This window comes from Colletes latitarsis, chromosome 1, assembly GCF_051014445.1.
Source record: "Colletes latitarsis isolate SP2378_abdomen chromosome 1, iyColLati1, whole genome shotgun sequence".
In the NCBI taxonomy this organism is placed as follows: domain Eukaryota; kingdom Metazoa; phylum Arthropoda; class Insecta; order Hymenoptera; family Colletidae; genus Colletes; species Colletes latitarsis.
Window position 1 is genome coordinate 43951642 of NC_135134.1, and position 23150 is coordinate 43974791.

The window sequence follows — 23150 nt, forward strand, 5'->3', positions numbered from 1 at the left end:
AATATAAGTTACTGCACGAAGTACTATTAATTTATCATTTGTTTTTTCTTATATGCTTGTCAAGTCATTAAATCTAATAAAACGTAAAATTTGTTTAAGCTTATCTCCCGTCATAGCAACGGTATAAAGTCTAGATAGACTTATCCTTTCTTCATAAATCTATGGAACTTTCTCTTGATTCCTTGAATCTTTCAATCATGAGCAATTCATTTTTTGGTTGGTGTATTTGACATTAATATTTATTACTTCGTGATTTGTAAAAAAATTAAAGCAATATTTTATTGTTTCAATTCACTCTTTTCCGCCAGAATTGCATTTTGCTAAATACTTCGTAAAATCTCAAGACGTTTTCGTAGCTGACCAGATACAACTTTATTTTGCCTGGTTTTTTAAAAAAAAATATGATTCATTCAACCGGTTAGATGACCAGTCCTAGTAGGTTTAGTGTTAACCCTTAATTACTCACCCCGTTTTTCGAACAATTGGTCGCATAGGGTTTTATATGACTTCAACGTAATTAGAAATTTTCTAATCAACTATTTTATTTCAAATGAAATGTTTATTAATGTAAATGAAGTTTCTGTTAATATTGTTAAACAAAATGTTAACACGTAGGTAATCACAAACATAGAAATAAATATTTTATTTCTCCGATAATTGGACTATATTTACAAATATAAAGTGATAAAATCGAGGAATATAATCGCAGATCTCATACATTATATTTTCGATTAGGAATTTTTTTCTCGAAAGTGCGTAGGATTTCGGGAGTATATCTATTCACAAAAAATGATTATAATTGACCCCCTCAACCGAAAATAATTTTCCCAGGACGATTTGAAATTTTTGTTTTCAGGGTAACCAGACAGTTATGGTCAGACATTGTATTTTCAGAAATGAATTTTTTTCTCGAAGGTGAGTAGGATTTGGGGGGTAATCTATTCAGAAAAAATAATTGCAATTGATCCCTGCAACCAAAAATAATTTTTTTAGAATGATTTGAAACTTGCCATTTTCGCCAAAAAATTTCTACACCTATCCCCTGTTGATTTTTCTTAAAAATTTGTTTTTTATTTTTAATAAATTTGTTTGACGCTTTACAGAAAAGTTGTCTAATACTTTTTTGTAGGTACCCATAGGCTCTGCTTCAGAAAAAACTTTCAATGAGATACATTCACTATTGTAGGAGTTATGGGCGTTTGAAAATCGGACCACTTTTATGAGGTTTTTCTCACTTTACGGGATCAAGGAACAACTTTTTCAATATTGTTAGAATTCCTACATATTCTTCGCTAAAATACGCGTTGTTCGCCTTTTGAAACATTAAAATCCTCCAATCCGTTCAGAAGTTACGTTTTAAACATACGCATAACACTTCAGGGGAATCATTCATTCATGGCCAGACATTATATTTTCGTTAAGGAATTTTTTTCACGAAAATGCGTAGGATTTCGGGGGTATGTCTATTCACAAAAAATGATTGTAATTGGTCCCTGCAACTAAAAATAATTTTTCCAGAGTGATTAAAAAATTCTCAATTTCGCCAATCATCTACGCCCCGGTGTTTAAACACGTGTTTACTGCGGGCGTAATAACAGCACGAAAAGTCAATAAAAATGTTCAAAAAAATTTATTTTGTATTCCCAAAGGATAGTTAAGTAAACTGCAAAAATGAATTATAGCGTGAGATGTAACGTTTACTTTGAAAAAATTAATAAAAATGATTAAAGTTGCCAACGTTTACGCGAGATTGCCCCCTTAAATGTAAAAGGGTTAAGAGCCGATGAGCGACACGTTGGGATCGTTCCTAGCGAGCTCGAAAGACGCTCGTTGGCTCGTTCGGGGCGTAACGAGGGAATCCTTTGTCTCTGTCCGAAAAGGAGAGGAAAGGTGTCTCCGTGAAATTCTTATCGGCGTTCGGCGAACTTGGAGAAACTGCAACTGGCGCGGCGAAGTGCGGCGCGGAAACGGGCAGAGTCTAGGGCCGAGAAGTGAGAGAGGTTTGCACACGAGCTCGTCCACTTGCACGGAACGAGCACGCTCTTGGGATCGTGGAGGGGTAACGCTGGACCCAGGCTCCGTGCGGCGCGTAGCTCATGAGCCGAGTAACAAAACCAGTCGTCTCTCTACTGGCTAACCAGCTGCCCGCCTTCTAATCCTCTCGCGATTGTTTTCGCTCCGACCGTCGCGCTGTCTGACGCCACGCCGCGTATTATCCGCTTCGGACGCTCTCCTCCAGACGAAGAAATCGAGAATCGTTTCGCTTTTGGCGTTTCGAATTTACGTTTCGGGGCACCGTCGTCGTCGTCTCGAAGAGGCTGGAGCAGTTCCTCTCGCGACCCGTGTTTTTTAACACGCGTGAAAGTCCGTGCGCGAAACGCATTGTTTGGGAGCGGCGCGTAGTCGCGGCGATTCGACGAAAGGCTGCAGCGATTCGCGGAATTCGAATCGAAGGGAGACTCGGGTCTCCAGCGAGCATTCCTCGCCGATTAACGATCGTCGTTGCATTTTAACCGAGCAACGAAGGAGATTGTCTACGATTCTACCGATAAATTATAGAAAAGTGCTACGCAAGATTGTTCATCCGCCACGAGTGGGCAGAATGTTCTCTAATGGCTAGCTGTAGCTGTTTGAGAGACCTAACCAAGACCATTGTAACGTTAGGATCGAGCTCTTGAGGCGTTTCGTTCATCGAGGATGTGCGCTCACTGATCGCGTAGCGTGGCTAGGTGGTGATTGGTCGAACATGGTCGTTTTCGTGAACGTGTTTGTTCAACTGCGAACTCGAAATGGATTAACCCATTGACCCGATTATAAGAGGAGATCGTCGTGCGTTGAGACCTGTACGTGAATCACGATTTCAAGAACATCGACTTCAAGATGAATCAGCAGAACTTCCAGTTGAGTGACTTCGGGATCGGAACAAAGTCGAATCACGCGAGTGACCAGTGCAAAGCCAGCTCGAGGTATCGTGTCGCGACTGTACAGGTGCAGCAGGCTCAAACGAGGCCTGGAAGACTCGGTCCGGGGGCCGATGGATCGAGCCCCCTGCAAGTTGTTTGCAACCGTTCACGGGTCAGTTTGAACGGTTCCGTGTTGATGTGCAGCAGCCAAAGGAGGAGCCCGAGTCAGTCGATCGGGCAATTGCAGAACGCAGGGGATCGATTCCAAGCCACCAGCCCGAGCAACTTGTCCGGAAGTGGTTCTATGTTGCAATCGGCCGTTTCATCGGTCCCGTCGCCCGGTTATTGGAATCATTATAGCGGGCAGGAGAGCGGGGTAAATTATTAACCATTCTAGGCCATTTTTTACTCTGCCACCACGTCCTAATGCGTGATTATTTTACGACAGTCGATAATATTTTAACACATTGACGGCCGCTGTCGCGTATACGTGACTTTGCGAGCTAGCAGACGTTGGCCACTGTCACTTGTGCGTGATCTACTGTATCAGTCGCCATTTCATCGTACATTCAAGTTACTACGTTTGTTGAGGTTGCATTTATAATTCCTAGCATCTTTGCGGATCTCACTTTAGTCTACAATATCAGTAGCGACGGGCAATAATCTTTACGCGATACGTGCGGCCATTAAAGTGTTAATAGCAATTCTTCAAACGCATCGACACCGTTGCATCGTTATATCGTGATCAGAGGCAAATTTTATCCACGAGCAATGAATTCAAATTTTACGTTGATTCCCAAACTAACTGTATGTTTCGTTCATATATTCATTTATGAATTAGAATCTATCGACGAATTTTTTAAAACAGTATTCAGGCGAGCAAAGTCGTGGACAAGATCTAGATCAAGAATCTAACGTTATTATTCGTTGTTCGAGAATAAAATTTGGCCAACTCTGATCGCAAGCAAATATGTGTACGGTGTGGAAATATTGAAACAGTTTCCATGGAAATAAGTAAAATGACATGTTTATAAAACAGAGGCACGTCAAACAAAATTTTGTTTCTTAAATTCAATTAATTTTTTTGAAAACAGCTTTATAAACATCGAAATATCAAAATGTTTGTGAAAGATCTTGAGCAAATGTTATCAAAGAAAGATAATTAGTTAACTTTCATTTTTCAGTTTTGTTCTTCTTAATTAGTGAACAGAACTGTTTAAGTTGATATACATATATTGGAAAAAGGAAGCACCAACGCCAATTAGTATACACCGTACCAGTTAGTCGAATCCCTATATTTGTACAGACAACATCTAAATACAGAGCAGTATTCGTTATTTATTGTACTTATAACCAACAATTCGCATCTCCAAAAATAAAGTAATAACCAATAACACATACCTCAAAATATAGACAAAATAATATAAATAACACGAAAAGATATAAAATAATAAAAAAAGGGTTAAACATAGTTCAAGGTGTCTGCTCTATACCATAAAATAACATTCAAAGTTGAAAGTAAAAATCATATTCGGCCAATAACTCGAAAACTATTAAATTCAAACCAAAGATTCACATTGGAAGACTGTGTATTTTAAAAGTCTAAATTTAACTATGCAGACATGTTTTCTTAACTCAATTGTTTTACGAATATTTAAAAAATAAGTACTTTTAGTTTATTTTCGCGTAAACGTACTTAAATGAATTATGGAAATAGAATATACGAATATTTTGAAATTTATATTTTTGAAATTATACAGATGGAGTAGCTTTTACTTGCATTTTTTACGATGTAGTTTTGTGTTGTGTCAATTCTAGAGAATCCGTATATTTTTATGACGTTTTTATCATTTTATTGTTTTATACGTTTCTCGTCCTCTGAATGTTTAAAATTAATGCCACAAGTAAATGAAGCACACGGCACTACTAGCGCCCGCCATAAAGAATATGGAAGGTTTAAGATACAAGTTGCACTCGACTCGATTTACGGTCATAAAACCTGAACTGGCCTCAATTATCTCGTAAAGACAAATAAACGAGGACTGTTTCAAAATTTACTATAAGGCTGGATCTAAAGCGGAAATGAGCAAAATTATATTCGAATAATAGATGACCGATAAAGCCAACACATATAACAATTTTATTCGATAGAACAATTAAATTTTTATTTCTTCATTATGAAATGTTTCTTTCCATAATTGAAATTTTTATTTTACGAGTCACCGATTAGCAATTATTTATCTTTTATTCGCTAGTCGAAATTTTTATTTAAATATGAATTTTATCCACCTTTAATTTAAAACTAACTGCGTTCATAAAAATCATTAACGATATTATTTCTTTCCCTTTCTTGCACGCTTTGTGAACATGATAATTGGTAGCCAGCTTTAGATTCTAAAGAATTGTAAAGAACAATATTTGACTTATAAAAATATAAAACACGAAATTTTTGCTTGATGAAGAATCGACCGTCTAGTATTCAAAACACATGAATTTTTTAATTATTTAAAGAACCTCGCCAACTGTGACATTTTTCATATTCAGTTTATTATATTTCTGCAGTTTTATTCTAAATGTAACATCATTATCATAATGTTCTATTAATAACAGAAAATAAAAAAGTAAAAACTTTTACCAAATATTGAAATTACTTAAAAAGTAAAAATTACAGATTATAAGATAGATTCTTTACGGTAGAATAATTAAATTAAAAGTAAAATTAATCATACAGAAAACACATTTTCCAGTAAATCTACTTTATAGAAATTAATAAAATTAAAAATTATTCATAAAAATACTCTTACTTATTCCTAAATAAATATCACTCTGTTCATATACATACTATTAATATAATCTTATACATATAATTATCGATGATAATATAATACAATAATATAAAATATATTTTCAAAACATGAACAAAAGTTTCTGATTCCAAGTACCCCCTATACAGATTGGCTAACTTGTTAATTATACATATACCGTTAGGTTAGACGGAAAGAAGAAACGAGGCAATCTTTGTTTCTTTGTCTTACTTCCGGTTTAGATCAAAGTGTTGGAAGCCAATGAAAAATTTGGACGCGGTGTCCGATCCCTTCTTAGGGGATGCTCAGATTCACTTATCGAATGCTCCAAGAACTTGCGCGAAATTTCATATTCGTGTTCGGACAGCTACGACAGTTTTACGAGTGGAATATCTGTTATCGAACGAAAGTGCCGCGCAAGGCCCGTGCCACGAGAGCTGGCTGATTAGTCCCAGACGGTATGGGACCGGTTTAGTATCCGTACGTGACTTCGACCCGACTCGAAACTTTTATTGCACCGCGCGCGTACTGGATGCACTTGCCGTCTTTTATTCCGATGCAAACTTCCACGATCAGCTGTCCGGGGTAGCGACGCTTTTTAGATTTCTGGCCTCCCTCAAGGGCTCGGGCGGCATTTATTATGCGTATTATTCTGTGGCGAACTTGGGACACGCTAGGCCAGTGGTTCTTAATCTTTTTACTTCCCCACTTGCAAGGAAGATATTGTGAATCGAGGAAAACACGTTTCGAGACACACCGATTACATTTTGACTATTAAACAACATTTTCCTTCGACAGATTTTTCAGATTTCATATCTAAAGTTACTGAAATTATAAATATTACTTTTTGACCATTTATATTCGTTAAAAGTACAAAATAGAGAAACTTTGATAGAAATAGATGATCAATTCTCGTATATCTAGTGTTAATGTGTTATATTTATATAAACGTAAATAGATGGATACATGTATCTGTGAATTGTAATACTTAATTTATAATGTATATCTTAATACAATATTAAATGGTATTTATTAGTAAATTGATCTAATATTATAAGGAGTACACGGTCTTTAATATTATTTATTCTTTAACTTTATTTAATTGCTTGGTTAGAACGCAAGAATAAATAATTATGTATGTATTTTCTGATTAAACTTGTTTTGTTTAAATAGAAGGACACTAAGTCTACTTATTTTTACCAAATAGAAACGATTGTTTTTATTTTTCCAGCGCGTTTGGCAGATCATTCTCAATCGAAATATCGTACCAAGAGACGTCGCACAGACGAGTATATAACGTTTGAATCACGATTGAAGCGAAGTTTGTTCGCTGACCGATGTGACTTGAAAGCAGTATGAATTTATTTCCATCCCTTATTAAGATAAGCGTTGTTCGATCTTGATTCAAGTATGACGGTACACGTCTTGCTATTGATGAAGCGTAGATTCTTTATGATGATCAGTTTACTTATACGTTTCGACTAGATTATTTTCATTCACTGCATACGATGCTTTGTACGTATCCAAACATAGAATACCAGTCACAGAATGGTGACTGTAGAACCGTAATTCGTGGAATTAATCGTCTTTTCACGTTTCAGAACGTTGCTGTAATGAATAGGAACGTGTTTACAAATGAGGATCGCCAGTTTCAATAAGACATATACTGGGGGGCAGTGTTGTTCGGTTAATAGAGATCCATTAGCATCTCTGCCACGCTTCCTTATTAGTTTGAATAATAAAAATATTCAGTAAACGAAGGTCCAAGCACACATGGATAGTTTCAAATACAGTCAGGCTAAAGAAAATTGCAAGTTTAAAGATTTCACGTAAAATTTAATTATTTTCATTCATACGGATTATATTCACACACTTTAATTGTATGAAAAATTTTAATGGGAAGTTCTAGAGGCCAAAATAAGACGGAAATCAAGAATAGCAATTTGTTAATCGAGGCTTCGTTAAAAAATTATTAACGTTTAAAGTTCCACCTGTAAAACGGCAATCTGCGTGCAGACGATAGTGGTTCTCATTCAGCATGAGGAACTCTACTTACTGACGTATCGACAGTCTTACAATTTTGTGAATGAGAGCCACTGTCACGCTTACGCAGCTATTCGCAGATTACCGTTCTACAGGCGCAACCTTAAACGTTAATAACTTTTTAACGAAGCCTCGATCAACAAATTGCTATTCTTGATTTTCGTCTTATTTTAGTCCCTAGAATCTCCCATTAAAATTTTTCCCAGGGTTAGCTAAACTGTATAATATGTCGACGTTAGAATAAACTTAATCTTGGTTAGTTCTCCATCATGACGAATCTAGAAATTATAATGGACCAGAAATGCATTAGACGCATATTACAATTCACTTAGGATTCCTCGAGTTTATATTATAGTAGAAATACTAGGCCTGCGGTACGGGAAAACGTAGAATCAGTAAATTCTACGGAAGACCTAGAATTTGTAGTGTACATACAATGGTACCGGGTTCCCATTACAGTAAACCAAGGATCTGTTAGTTTTACGTCATATAGTAGACCTAGAATTTGCTAGTCCTATATTGGATACAATAGGCCAACGTTGCGAAAGGTCTACTTCGTTAGACACAATTGCTCTGAAACGTGGGTTATCCCACATCTATGTGGCAGTTATCTTGCGATATACTACGGTTTTAACCGAACCTAATGCATTTTGATCCATTCTACGTTGAGCGTCCTTTCGCTGGATAGCCTTCGAAGACCGACGGATGGTTTCTGGAAACAGTTTACAAGCTGCTAGCAGCAGGAAGTGGCTCGCAAGTTCGTGCTTCAGCCTCGACCTAACCTCAAGTAACGTGGCTCGTATTTAATGTTTGTCTCTTCGCGCGAAGTCGTATTCACAGCGCGTTTCGCTCGCTTAGCTAATTAGTATGTGCCGTGGCGGCACGTATTAGGCGGTGGTCACACTCGCATACGAAAGACACGCACACAGAGAACGTCTTTTACAAACGGCGCATTCTGCGATGGAAAAAAAAATCGCTCGGTGGAATTTGAAGAATCCTCCCCTTCGTTCTACTCTTCTCCTTTTCTTTACCCGTTTGCGCCTTCTTCGTGGCGTTACGGTGAGTTCTACGTTCCCGTGGATATCTATTTCCTTTCACCGCATTCGTTCAAGAAAGTTTAAATAGATATTCTGGTCTACAGAGTCTGTAATAGGGATCCTTGAATTGCCGTATTTTCTGAAGGTTTCATTCAGCTTTGGAGTCTTAAATGCCACGAAACACTCACAATCGTTGTAATCTTGTATAATATTTGGTGGACGATACTTGCCACGAAATGCCCTTAAATCATCTTAACGTGTTCAAAAAATACAACACTTTTGGGAACTTATTTGAAATGGACTTTTTGGTCAAAAGTTTTCTATAAAGACCGAAGCACGCACGAACAGTTTATACAAATTTTTTTTCTAAAAACAAACACGTATGTAATTTCTGATAAGTTGCATTCTAAGGAATATTTGAACCATGGAATCTGCTGTAGGATTTTTACAATATTTTAATTGTCATCTGACTTATGCACTTTTTTCCTCCAAAGTGACGTCATTTTGGTATTTTACAACCAATCGAAAAGATTCTGCGTCAGATGATACATAACTTACATTCATATAATATTTCATTGTCCAAATTTTGTGCGAGAATACTGTTCATAAAAAATTACATACAAATCTGCCATACTTTATTATCGACCACTATGTTCGTTTTTAAAGAAAAACTGAAAATAGAATTTTTATATAACGATCGCCTAACCCTTTGAACAGGGATCGATCGTAGTTACGCGATAATTTATCATTTTAAGAAAGTAATTTACTAAAAAAATAATCTAAAAGTCCTTATATGTTACGTATAATCTGAACTATTTAACTAACATGGCCCAACAAGATTTCACAATTTAAGATTTATATTCATTTCTCATAACGATACTATAACTGTTTTTTTCTCAGTCATCAGTGCACTCGCTGTTTGTAGAAAGTATTAAAAAGACATTCAAACTGTGAAGCAAGTGCTTGGGTGGATATTGCTGCTTTAAATCGGTCGTTATCCACCTTGTAATTGAACGAAAGGAACGCGTGTTTCTTAGAGCGGTGGTTTTCAACTTGGCAACAGTGATTTCTCAGAAACTACTTAACCGATTAACTTGTTTTATTTTTTTTATTCAATGAACGGAAAGCCCCATTACCGTATGATATTCAAAATAAGGCTGGAAAGGTAATTTTAATGCAAATTAAGTAAACACCGTGAGGACAAAATGTTAAAAAAACTTAAATACACAATTTTTGAACGATGCAATAGTATCCGTAAAAGAATCTGCGGTTGTACAATAAGAGTTCGCGATCAGACAAAGACGATTGAGTGGATCTACCGAGAAATGTGCGTGAGAATCTAAATGCCCTTGTGGGAACATAAAAATTGATTAACCGCAATGATTGAAGCCAGTGAATATCGTCGTCAATTAAGTTGTATAAAAATGACATGTTTGCAACAATTCTCCCAGATTCAAGTGTTAATAAATTGAGTCCAGTTGAAACTGAGGTGTAATCATGATCCGTGATATCAATTCTTCAGGCAGCATTAATTTGTAAATTTAATAGTAAAATTGGATGACACATGTAACATTCTAGAATGGGTAGAGCATTATGTCATAATCATTTAACATATGATTCTTTTTAACTAATCCATATAAATTAAAATTGTGAATTAAATTATTGAAAGACGTATCTTCGTTCTGACTGTGATGCGAAGTATAACTTCTGACACGTATTTTAGTATAGAATGTTTATAAATTCTAACAATATTGAAAAAGTTATTCCTTGACCCCGTAAAGTGAGAAAAACTCCATAATAACAGTTCAATTTTCAAACAGCCATAACTCTTGCAATAATGAATATATTTCAATGAAACTTTTTTCTAAAGTAGAGCTCATGGATACCTAGAAAAAAAGTATCAGACAACTTTTCTGTAGAGCGTCAAACAAATTTATTAAAAATGAAAAACAAATTTTAAAGAAAAATCGATAAGAGGGTAGGTGCCTAAATTTTTCGACGAAATTGAAAAGTTTCAAATCGTTCTAAAAGAAATATTTTTAGTTGCAGGGGCTAATTACAATCATTTTTGGTCAATAGACATACCCCCGAATTCCTACGCACTTTCGAGAAAAAAATTCCTTACCGAAAGTATAATTTCTGGCCAGAAATGTTACCTCAAAATTTCGTTCGAATCTTTAAAACGTCATAACTTCTGAACGGATTGGACGATTTTAATGTTTAAAAAAGCAAACTACGCGTATTTTGATGGAGAATATGTACAAATCGCAAAAATATTCGAAAAGTTGGTCCTTGACCCCGCAAAATGAGAAAAACCCCATAAAAATGGTCCAATTTTCAAACAGCCATAACTCCTACAATTGTGAATATATTTCAATGAAACTTTTTTCTAAAGTAGAGCTTATGGGTACCTACAAAAAAGTATTAGACAACTTTTCTGTAGGGCGTCAAACAAAATTACTAAAAATGAAAAAGGAATTTTTAAGAAAAATCGACAGGGGGTGCCTAAATTTTTCGACGAAAAAAAAAAATTTCGAATCGTTCTAAAAAAATTATTTCTAGATTCTAGGGTCAAATACAACCATTTTTGATGAATAGACCTACCCCGGAAATTATACCCACTTTCTAGAAAAAAATTCAGTACGGGCGGAACTTTAAACGTTAATAACTTTTTAACGAAGCCTCCATCAACAAAATAGTATTCTTGATTTTCGTCTTATTTTGGCCTCTAGAATCTCCCATTAAAATTTTTCTCAGGGGTGGCCGAATACCCTGTATATTTGTTTATATAAGAATTGATCTATGATATCAGTAACATAATTAACAAAGTCGAAATACGACTCGACGAGGATAATGACGTTATATTTATTTAAATAGTAATAAAATTCCTCTAACATTGTGATAGTACACTAGTTGGGGGATGCAGATTTTTTAAATGTCGAGTTACAATTCGTGGAACTCTGTGGATGTACCGAATTGTTTTATTACTATCATTCATGGCTCACAGTTCTTTCCTCATTTCCTTAAGAAAATCCCGTTGATTCATTGTTTGGTCTATCATGATTTTGGCTGGACCCTTATATTCCTGTTTGTTCATCAGAATAGTCTTATGTATAGTCCTCGTCGAGGAGGAAACACAAGTCATTAGTTGAATTTTATCCATCTCTGCAGAAAACTAAACGTGACACTTAACGGATCATTCACTGTACATAGCAGCCTTCGAAATGTTGTTCGACTCAATAAATACTAAAGATGATTGCTTGAAATTTTATTCATAATTATTTAAGTTACGAATAAACGTCTGTACGTCTTAATAGTTCGCGTTTAACAGTTTTATATATTTTAATTAACGTTGGAAATGCTAGAGAATTAATTGATAATAGTGGTCGTTAATGCGCGCAGGTGTATTCTTCGATGAAACAAATAAATAGAAGTAGCCCTTGGTGGTACGGCGTGCATCGTCGGAGGACAATTATATTAATTAGTTCACGAGACCATTAAAGTGCCTTTGATGCTCTTGTGCGCATCCCTCGTCGTTCACATCTTTCGTGTTCTCTTTCCTGTACCGGGAACGAGATTTATAACTTCTAAGGTAGTTTCTTTTCCTCGCTTGGATCTCCTGGATCTCGATTTTTCCCGTAAATCGCTGAAATCCTCGATAAAGTTCGGTGAATCGAAAAATACGTTGGATATATTGCTCGTTAACTGTGGAAACGTTAATGTCATTAGTTGCAAGTTAGTAATGAGAGAAAAATGGATTTTGAAGAGTTTTACACGAACAGTGGTGATATTGTTTTCTCTCTTTTTTTTTTTATTTAGTAGGTAAACCATGAAAACGCGAATTGAAATTGAAGCGTCACAAAGGGTGTGCCTCTTTTTCAGGCTTGTAGTTTTTATCAGCCAAATAAAAACAATTGGAAAACGTACCGGTATCGGCGAAATTAACGAGCGTTCTCTATAGATATCGATTGCGGTAATAACCGCGAGACGCGATTTTGAAAAAATAGTAAATCAAATGAAATATTCCGGATCGGGCGTGGTGCACGTCTCACACGGCAGAGTTCCCGCCTCTCTCGCCTTTCTAATCGTCTTCGACTTATGGCGAGTGTTTAAGATAATCTTCCACTGTAAAACGTGTACGTTTAGGTCATTTTGTCATAATTTTTTGATGAAACACTTTACAACTCTTTTTATCGGAATTTCTTACGAACTCGTATAAATTTTTTGAAAGTGAACTAATAATTGTCTATCTTACATATTCTAAAGCATAGTAAGAGAAACATTGTGTTATGGTTTCCATAGTTTCTGCCATTTTACAGATTCGAAATGGAAAATGAGGAAAGATACTTAATTGGGATGAGCTTTGCTATAGCAGGTACTAAAATGATACAAAAAAGTCGATAATTAAGTAAAGTGACAACACTTTGAAATTTAATTGTCGAGTTTTTAATACTTGTGTGCCGATCGATCAGGTATTAATTAAAATATCGTGAAAATCAATTGAAACAACATACTTTTAAGAAAAATGTGTTTAAGTTCTTCACCATTTTTGCAGATAAAAATATGTACGAATCAAACAGTTTGGACACAGGATTTTGCTCGTACATTTTTCAAACTATTATATATTCTTCCGAAGGACAATGTTGGTTTTTGCCGAGCAATCACAGAAAAAATTAAAAATTGATTTTTCCTGAAAATTCCTGAAAAGGAGATAATATTTCCAATCGATTTTTAAACCAACGAAGGTTTTCTCGATGTAAAAAAGGTGCTATTTTGGTTACCTTATATTTGTGAACAGTTTTCAATGAAAGTTTTAACAGAAAGTATTATTTTGATGTAACATTTATTTCTGGACGTTTTCTAATCAAAAATTTAGGAAAAGTTGCAGTTTTCTTTTCTCGTTCTTTCTTGTAACGTGTGCCATTTTAGTAGTGTCGGATTATAAAGCTTGTTAAAAATTGAAGTTATCAATTCTATCTGCTTTAAATTTCTTAATTTTAGCGAAATATTAAATAGTAATATTAAAATATTGTTTATAACATGAGTTTTCCCTATTTTTTTGATTATGGTTTCTGAATGACTGTAATTAATCCACAGCCCCGAAAAATTTAATATAATATCGACAATTTGCCCGGAAAGTCAAATCTGTATTCAATCTTCTCTATAATAGTTTGCATTTATGGAAACTTCGTTTCCACAGTTTGATAAAAAAGTTTCAATTACTTGTATTTACTTAAGAAATAATGTTACTGTTTTTATAACATTTGTTCTAGAAACGAAGCTTCGTAGAAAGCTGTTTTAATCTAACTTTTCTATGTATCTATCCACTCATTTCCAATCCATTTCCAACACACCGTATACAGTTTGTCTGCTAAACAATAGCATTAAAACGCAGCTATGTTACATTTTAATTGGATCAATATAGAATTCTAGGAAATAGCGTTCTTCTTCCACTCCAGTAGAAAAACTAGGTCGTTAAGCGGCTAAATTTAATGAATCATTTCCTTGGTCGAAGAATAGATTTATTCGAGGTGTATAGTTCGGGCCACGATATAGCGAGGTCGTAAACTAAACTCTTGAGGGTTGGGACCGACTTGCTTGCCTTTCTGAATGTCTTTCTGTGCCCGTAACTACACTACCTTTTTTCATTTTCTACCTGCATATATTATAAATAGGTAAATTAAGATATTAAAGACTTGAGTAAGACCTTTACTTGTCACGATAATCCCTAAAAATGGCGACACTAGATAAAACATTTCTTCGTACGGTCCCTGACTATGGTCTAAGGCCCTCAGCTACTCGTATGGCTGACAATTCACTTGTTTCGGGAGCTGAAACGTGTAAACTTTGACACCTACTCGAGTTTACGACCTATATCGTGACCCAGACTATACTTCGTCCGCGAGGAAACCTCTTAGATGTTAACGTAATCGTCGACCGTGTTTGCTGCAACAAGCTTGAATGCTTCGTTACAATTGCGAAACGTTTTCCGCGAATCGTTTTCCGTGAAAAACAGGCCCTGAAAAATCTAGGCTATCCTGATCTCCTGACAGAAAATGATCTTCTTGCTGCTTGGGTTACGCCGATGATCCCACAGAGTCGCGAAAATTGCGTTTACTTCCACCGATTTCTTGTCGTACGCACATACACGCAGAAACAAGGTCTAATTGCTCACGAATGGAATATAAATATCACCATGATTGGACGAAACCAGGATACATTTTTTCCACTTGTTTCCACAACTATGCAGCGAATGAAGGACAATGATCGAAAATTGTCATTTTCCCTACTCGTTGAGAAGAAAACTATCGAGAAAAGTGACGATGTCAGCAAAGTAAACAAAAATAAGGCGCAAAATAACAAAAAATTGTAAAGTTTCTCTAACGAATAAATTACTTTTTTAAGGAAAATTTGCTGGGGTTACGACCTCGATGAGTTTTTGTCGGTACGTGTATGGGAATAATTATGTAAACAAATGACATATTTCAATGTCTTATACCGTACGGAATCGTGTTAAATAAAAATGTTCCTTTTCCAGGCGAGTACCCAAAAAAAATGGTCATTTTTGGGCATCGTCCCTTTCGCTCGCGAATCCCTTGTCTGGGTAAAGGTTAAGCAGGTGTAGGAATGGTGGGAGGGAATCGTGGGTGGACGGTCTGTAGGGAATCGCCTTATTTTCGCGGAAAAAGTGTCCCTTTTTGGGAGATTCGTGAAAAGGGACGGCTACCGTTCGAGCGAGAACGCGATAAGTCATCGTTCGGTATTCCGCGCGTGGCGACAAGAGAGGAAAGTTCCTCGACGTATATCGACGAGCGGAACTGCATGCCTCTTGTAATTCTGCACGGTCGTCGTCTTTTATGCAGGCTTAAATCACATTCTCGAAGAATGACTCGACCCTTCGAAGAGAGAAACGTTCGCGTTCGGTGGATTCTACCGGGTGGCTCACGCGAAATCCCACGTAACCGAGAGTTCTCTACGCGGTTGGCGGGTAGCGCGATAACTATCGATTTGATCCTTTTGCGGGAGGTTGGACTTTACGCGAAGTCTGAGACGCATTCTGATTCGGTGAGTCAATGCCTGGTGTCCAGAAAGAAACGCTGATCGACGAGCGCGCGTTTACGTCTCGCGATACTTATTTTTATCGTCGCGGGAAGAAGCGTGTAGCCCGTTAAGAGTCCGCCGAGATTCACGACGAGATCGATTCGATCGAAAGAAGAGTTGCGTGAAGGCGGACCTACTGGTGTATTCTCGTATCTAGCTAACGGTCGTTTGCCATTTCGACGAAACTTCGTCGCCGCGGGTTAGGTAGCCCAGCTAGGTATACTCCAGCGACGAAACTTGATACCGCATCGATACCTATCGATACCACTTGACAAATTTCGATCCAATACTGCATTGTGTCGGACGTACAGTTGGCCGCATGAGTGTTCGTCCACCTACCGCGAACGGTGAATGGGCACGAAGAAAGGAAACATGCAAGTAAAATTGCAATAAAAAATTCAGAAATTAGTCTATTAATCTCCTATTAGACGGATTTTTTTCTAAATAAACTTGCAAGGTATTTACTTTAATATTTCAGGTTGATGTTGCTGCCAACCGTTATCAATGTTGTTATTAGTTGTCTCAGAGACATTATATAGGGTGTTTGGCCACCGCTGGGAAAAATTTTAATGGCAGATTCTAGAAATTAAAATATCAATTTGTTGATTGAGGCTCCGTTAAAAAGTTATTAGAAAATTAAATTACAAAACTTCAAATCATTCACGGAAAAATTATTTTCGGTTGCGGGGGTAAATTACAATAATTTTTAGTGAATAGACATACCCCCGAAATTCTACGCATTTTCGAGAAAAAAATTCGTGTTTGAACCACTTTAGTATATCGTGAAATAAGAAATTCATATTCTATTTTCTTTTTATTAAGAAAGATTTCATCCTATAGCACTAAAAAATCGATATTTCATTGCGAAGTTTTTGCTCAAATACTATTGAAAATAGCTTTTTCCAAAGTTGTATGCATATCCACACGTACTTTAAGAACACATTTAATTTATTGAAAGAATATATTAACATAGTGTTTTTGAAACGTTACAGTCCTGTGAACACCCAGAGAAAAGGACGATCTTTAGCAGAATTCTTAAAGTAAAATTATGTTCTAATTTTGTTTAAATATAATTACAAATTGTTTAAAAAGTTATTGCACTCTATCTTTATGCGAATATTTTCTTCATTAGCTTTATCGAGGCCTATATTCAGGAACAGAGTGAATGTAGAACCAGATCTAAAACTACTAACTTCCATAATTACACCTAACATCCCCCCACTTAATTTCTGAGAAGTAAATTATCCGCCTCATTAAATTTAGGCGTGTATAATTGTTTCTACAGTTTCGTGAACAATAATTTTTACGTGTAACGTTCATCACTTTTTATTCTGTTTCTGAGAAAAATAATAAAACAGTTTTACCGGACTTTTTGTTTATAACAAAATAGTTTTACCTGGAAGCCAAATAATATGAATTTTATAAATACTATTCGATAAAAAGAATTTATTATTGTATAAAAACAAATAAATTTCAACATGTGCTATACGAATTTGCCAGTTTTTGTTTATATTTATTTTTGTACATTGTTTTAATAAAAAACATTTGAAAATTTAAATTAAGAAGAATCCTTTAAATTGAATACTAATTTTTAAAATATAAATATAGATTTATAACATAGCGTTGAATTATATTTAGAAAATTTATAATTTAATTACAATTCTATTCTATTTTAAAAATGTTCCTTTGTTGAAGCGATCTCTGCGAAGATGAAGTTTGAGGAATCCCAAGTCAGTTACATTGTAATCCAGATTAGACATAGCACTGGATCTACCATTGCGTAGATCAATTCTGTCCGGGCCTGTTACAGATTAGACACTCCATCTGCCTCTGATAACTCAGGCATATTCTAGTTTAGGTTCTACGTAATCTAATTATGTTATAAACCAGTCGTGTCAGGGATTAGATATTCTACAATCTAGATTTCCAGTAATTTTGGCGTATGTATTAGGTTGACCCAGTGTTACCCAAGCATCGCGTTTGCTGGGTCAATACAACTTGGGGACTACGTAACCTAAGTTCAGAGTAACCTACTTACTTCGTAGTCTACATCAATTGTAACATTGATATCTCGTTATCTAAGTCTTGTATAACCTGTGTACTTCGCAGTTAGATAACTTGTAATTTAGGTCTAGTCTAACCTAGGTACCTTGTAATTTAGAGATAATTTAACATCGGTACGTCACAGTCTAGGTCTGATAAATGTCAAACTCCTTATATCGTAACCATCAATGTTGAAAACTTTCACATTCTTACAGAAAAAATGTGTTTTTAACCGTTTAATATATTTCCTGTTCATAACTGTATATCAAAAATATAAATGTCTGTAATACTGTGTTGGAATGTACAATCTATAAACGATGGAGATACATAAGTAAATAACAAAATGTACAAGAAGACTTCATATTTCATATTTTGAAATTATCATTTTAATTTGATTCATTGAAGCATAATAATTTTAAAATTGGCAATACATATGATTGAATTATAGAAACAGAAATTTCTAAAATAAATAATATATTTTTAATTATAACGTTTATTTTACGTTCGATATAAGATAACTTGTACCTATCTGTATTATAATTTGGATATCACGTTATTTAAGCCTTCTATAACCTAAATACCATATAGGTTGCAGGTCTAGTATTATTTGGATACCTTATAGTCCAGGTCTATTATAACCTACAAGACCGGACAAATTTATATAGTGTGATATTTCGAATTGTTGTTTGACTGTCGTTAAATCAATATAGTCACTTACAGAGGAGGGACTGATAGATAAATTGTCTTGGAAAAATATGAGTGCTGGTAAACAGAACGCAAAACCTTTTTGTACGAAGACATCTGTGTACACATCAGCTTGGTTTTCCTACGAGTAACTTGTGTCACGTTTACGATAATATCTTGACACGGCCGCACTTGAAACGCGTAGAAATGTCAACGATCTGATCTTTTTTACAATTATCAACGATCGTATTAAATGACCATAGTTACTTGGAAAGATCAATTTTTACGTTCCTGGAAGTCCCTTGAAGAATATTGATTTCTCACAAATTTAAACTAAAATTATTTATATCGTGTTCACGATCACGTTTTGAGATCCCTAAATCTGTCAGTGTATAAATATTTTATCTTTTTGGTTATCTTCTTTTCATTTTCTATTCTTTTTTTTTGTCTACGCTTTAACGCAATCATATTGTTTCTTTGTTGCTGTCTTATTTTTCTATAATGTATATGTTTTCATTTTAATAAGTAAATAAAAATATAATCTAAACTTAAAACCTTAGGCACGAGTAAAAATTACAGCATGGATGATGACAATATTTAATTATAATTCTAAAACGCCAATAAAAAATATTAATCTTTCCAAAAGCATTTTGATTTGTTTCATCGGAAGAAAATCGTAATTACAATTTTATTTTTCAGCGGTCCATAATGCTAAGAAGATTTAAGAGTTGTTCGAACAAAATTTTAAATGTCACTTACCGATCTAAATTCAATAGAAAATATGCTATAACGACGTTAACGAGTTAGAGAATTCAATGAGAACCAAATCGAGAAATGATCGTTACGAAAATTAGTAAGTAGTACAAAAAGTAGAATATTTGAAATAATTAAATATTACAAATTTAGTAATTATGTTCTTATAAAAATTTCGTTACTCTTCTGTGCGTTAAATTGTAACATGTATTTTGTTTGCACAGGAAATAAAACTTTTTTTAATTTCTGTACATTGGTTTTCTGCTTTCTATTATTTCTCAGTCTTTTTTTTATACTTTTGCCATTTTTACTCATGATAGAATCGTATAGAAATTTGGTTCAGTGTAGCTTCATCACTCTGTGCGTTAAATTGCAATATGTATTTTGTTTGCACAGGAAATAAAACTTTTTTTAATTTCTGTACATTGGTTTTCTGCTTTCTATTATTTCTCAGCGTTTTTTTTATACTTTTGCCATTTTTACTCATGATAGAATCGTATAGAAATTTGGTTCAGTGTAGTTTCCTCACTCTGTGCGTTAAGTTGCAATATGTTTGTTGTTTGCAGAGGAAATAAAACTGTCTTTTAAAATTCTTTGGTTTTCTGCTTTCTATTATTTCTTAGCGTTTTTTTTTATACTTTTGCCATTTTTACTCATGATAGAATCGTATAGAAATTTGGTTCAGTGTAGTTTCCTCACTCTCTGCGTTAAATTGCAATATGTTTGTTGTTTGCAGAGGAAATAAATCTGTTTTTTAAAATTCTTTGATTTTCTGCTTTCTATTATTTCTTAGCGTTTTTTTTTATATTTTTACCATTTGTATTCATGATAGAATCGTATAGAAATTTGGTTCAGTGTAGTTTCCTCACTCTCTGCGTTAAATTGCAATATGTTTGTTGTTTGCAGAGGAAATAAATCTGTTTTTTAAAATTCTTTGATTTTCTGCTTTCTATTATTTCTTAGCGTTTTTTTTTTATATTTTTACCATTTGTATTCATGATAGAATCGTATAGAAATTTGGTTCAGTGTAGTTTCCTCACTCTCTGCGTTAAATTACAATATGTATCTTGTTTGCAGAGGAAATAAAATTGTTTTTTAAATTCTGTACATTGGTTTTCTGCTTTCTATTATTTCTCAGCGTTTTTTTTATACTTTTGCCATTTTTACTCATGATAGAATCGTAAAGAAATTTGGTTCAGTGTAGTTTCCTCACTCTCTGCGTTAAATTGCAATATGTTTGTTGTTTGCAGAGGAAATAAATCTGTTTTTTAAAATTCTTTGATTTTCTGCTTTCTATTATTTCTTAGCGTTTTTTTTTTATATTTTTACCATTTGTATTCATGATAGAATCGTATAGAAATTTGGTTCAGTGTAGTTTCCTCACTCTCTGCGTTAAATTACAATATGTATCTTGTTTGCAGAGGAAATAAAATTGTTTTTTAAATTCTGTATATTGGTTTTCTGCTTTCTATTATTTCTCAGCGTTTTTTTTATACTTTTGCCATTTTTATTCATGATAAAATCGTATAGAAATTTGGTTCAGTGTGGAGGCTAGCGCAACGGGAATCGAAGCGAGAAGACGCGTGTTAATCGAGGGGCCGAGCGCAACCGCATCGCGTATCCTCGTTAAAAACCGATCACGTAGTCCATATCAGCCAGCTAATTGTTGATTATGCAGCCGTTTGTCTTGGCTCTCGCTATATACGCGATGACGACGCGGCTAATAAATAATGTAGATGTCGTGGATCTCTAGTCTCTTTTCACGTGCTGCGCGGTGCTAGTCGAGGTACCCATTCGGAATTACATATGCACACCTGCGCTGTGTGTTCGAACGTTGTAAACCGACGTACACCTTACGCCCCACGGTTGTATTGGTATCGTTGCCACCGGATCCTCCATCCCGTGTAAACGGCCTTAAGCCTCTTACGTCAGGTTTCCACGAGTGGGTACGCCTGATAATTACTAATTAGTGGTGCCAATTAAAACCGGGGTAAGCTTTCGATCGTGCCGAGTTCGCGATCCCTCTACCCACCTTTCACCGCGAAGATTTACTCGACGATGAATTCCAGGTCTCTCGACTTCTGTTTGCATTTCCTATCGTCGTAGTCGTCGCCGTCTCGCGGCATCTTTGTTTAACGACGGACTTGGGGAAATTTACTTCCGCGGCATTAGTCATCCGTCGCGTATAAATACACGTCCCTCTTTTTTTTCTTCTCCAAATTTATTTCCTAGTAAATTATGTTACAGGCATTTTCTCTGTTCGAGACATAGCAAGCAAAATGTAATATGGTAATTAAATACACGCTTTTAACACCGTTTACGGAGCGCATGTTGCAGACACAGTCGAAAATTTATTTTAAATAGAATGGTTCGAATGACCGACAACTTTTGCTCTAATTAGTTAATCGAATACATGGATATCTCGGTTATTATGTGTTGTAATAAAAGTTTTTATAGAAGGTTCCATGTTTGATCAGTAATCGTTTTTGTTAGAAGCGTTTTTACTGTTTAAGCAATAGGGAGCGAGATATCATGCGGAAATCGAATACATGGTTTGTGTACTATTTATGTCAACGGCAGAAAGGGCCAATCTGAAATCCCGGTTGTTATCCATTCTATCGAAAATTTGTACCGATCGAAAAGGGCTCCGAATTTAATTCGTAATAACTTCTGTTACGCGGAATTTTATTGTTAAAGCAATAGTGAACAAGGTATCATACGATAATCGAATACGTGGTTCGAATTCTGTTTATGGGGCATATGTCAAAGGCAGAAAGGGCTAGTTCGATATCTCGGTTATTCGACTGAGAATTTGTATAAAATGAAAAGGGTTTAAAATTTAATTCGTAAGAACTTACGTTACGCTGAATTTTATTGTTAAAATTATACTGAGATATCATACGATGATCGAATATGTATTTAATGGGAGATTCTAGAGGCCAAAATAAGACGAAAATCAAGAATATCAATTTCTTAACTGAGGCTTTATTAGAAAGTTTTTAAAAACTTAAATTAAAAAATTTCAAATCATTCTGAAAAAATTACATTTAGTTACAGAGGTCAATTACAATCATTTTTGGTCATTAGACATACCCCTGAAATCCTATCCACTTTCGAGAAAAAAATTCGAGTAGGTGCTAAAATTTTTAGACGAAATTAAAAATTTCAAATCATACTAAAAAAAATTATATTTAGTTACAAGGATCAATTATAAGAATTTTGTGTGAATAGACATACCCCGAAATCCTACGCACTTTCGAGAAAAAAATTCTTTACCAAAAATCTAAGGTGGAGCCAGAAATGGCTCTCTGAAATTTCATGCGAATCTTTAAAATGTCATAACTTCTGAACGGATTGGACGATTTTAATGTTTAAAAAGGCAAACGACGCGTATTTTAGTGTAGAATGTTTATAAATTCTAACAATATTGAAAAAGTTATTCCTTGACCCCGTAAAGTGAGAAAAACTCCATAAAAACGGTTCAATTTTCAAACAGGCATAACTCTTGCAATAGTGAATATATTTTAATGAAACTTTTTTCTAAAGTAGAGCTCATGGGTACCTAGAAAAAAGTATTAGACAACTTTTCTGTAGAGCGTCAAACAAATTTATTAAAAATGAAAAACGAATTTTTAAGAAAAATCGACAGGGGGGTAGGTGCCTAAATTTTTTGGCGAAATTGAAAAGTTTCAAATCGTTCTGGAAAAATTATATTTAGTTACAGGGATCAATTATAAGCAATTTTGGTGAATAAACCTACCCCCAAATTCCTACCCACTTTC

At 35.0% G+C, this 23150-nt stretch overlaps 1 protein-coding gene across 3 annotated transcripts in view; it reads left to right on the forward strand.

Moving 5' to 3' along the window:
- The window catches only part of LOC143342147 (protein daughterless-like), a 252889-nt gene that overhangs the window by 187844 nt on the left and 41895 nt on the right, over positions 1-23150 (forward strand). Inside the window, exon 1 of one of the 3 annotated variants that reach the window (XM_076765733.1) lies at positions 3050-3279. The exons of the other annotated variants lie outside the window; for them this stretch is intronic. Coding sequence (XP_076621848.1) covers positions 3100-3279 — 180 coding nt within the window. The 5' untranslated portion in view covers positions 3050-3099. Of the gene's footprint in view, positions 1-3049; positions 3280-23150 lie in introns of those variants that run through there. 3 annotated transcript variants of the gene reach the window in all.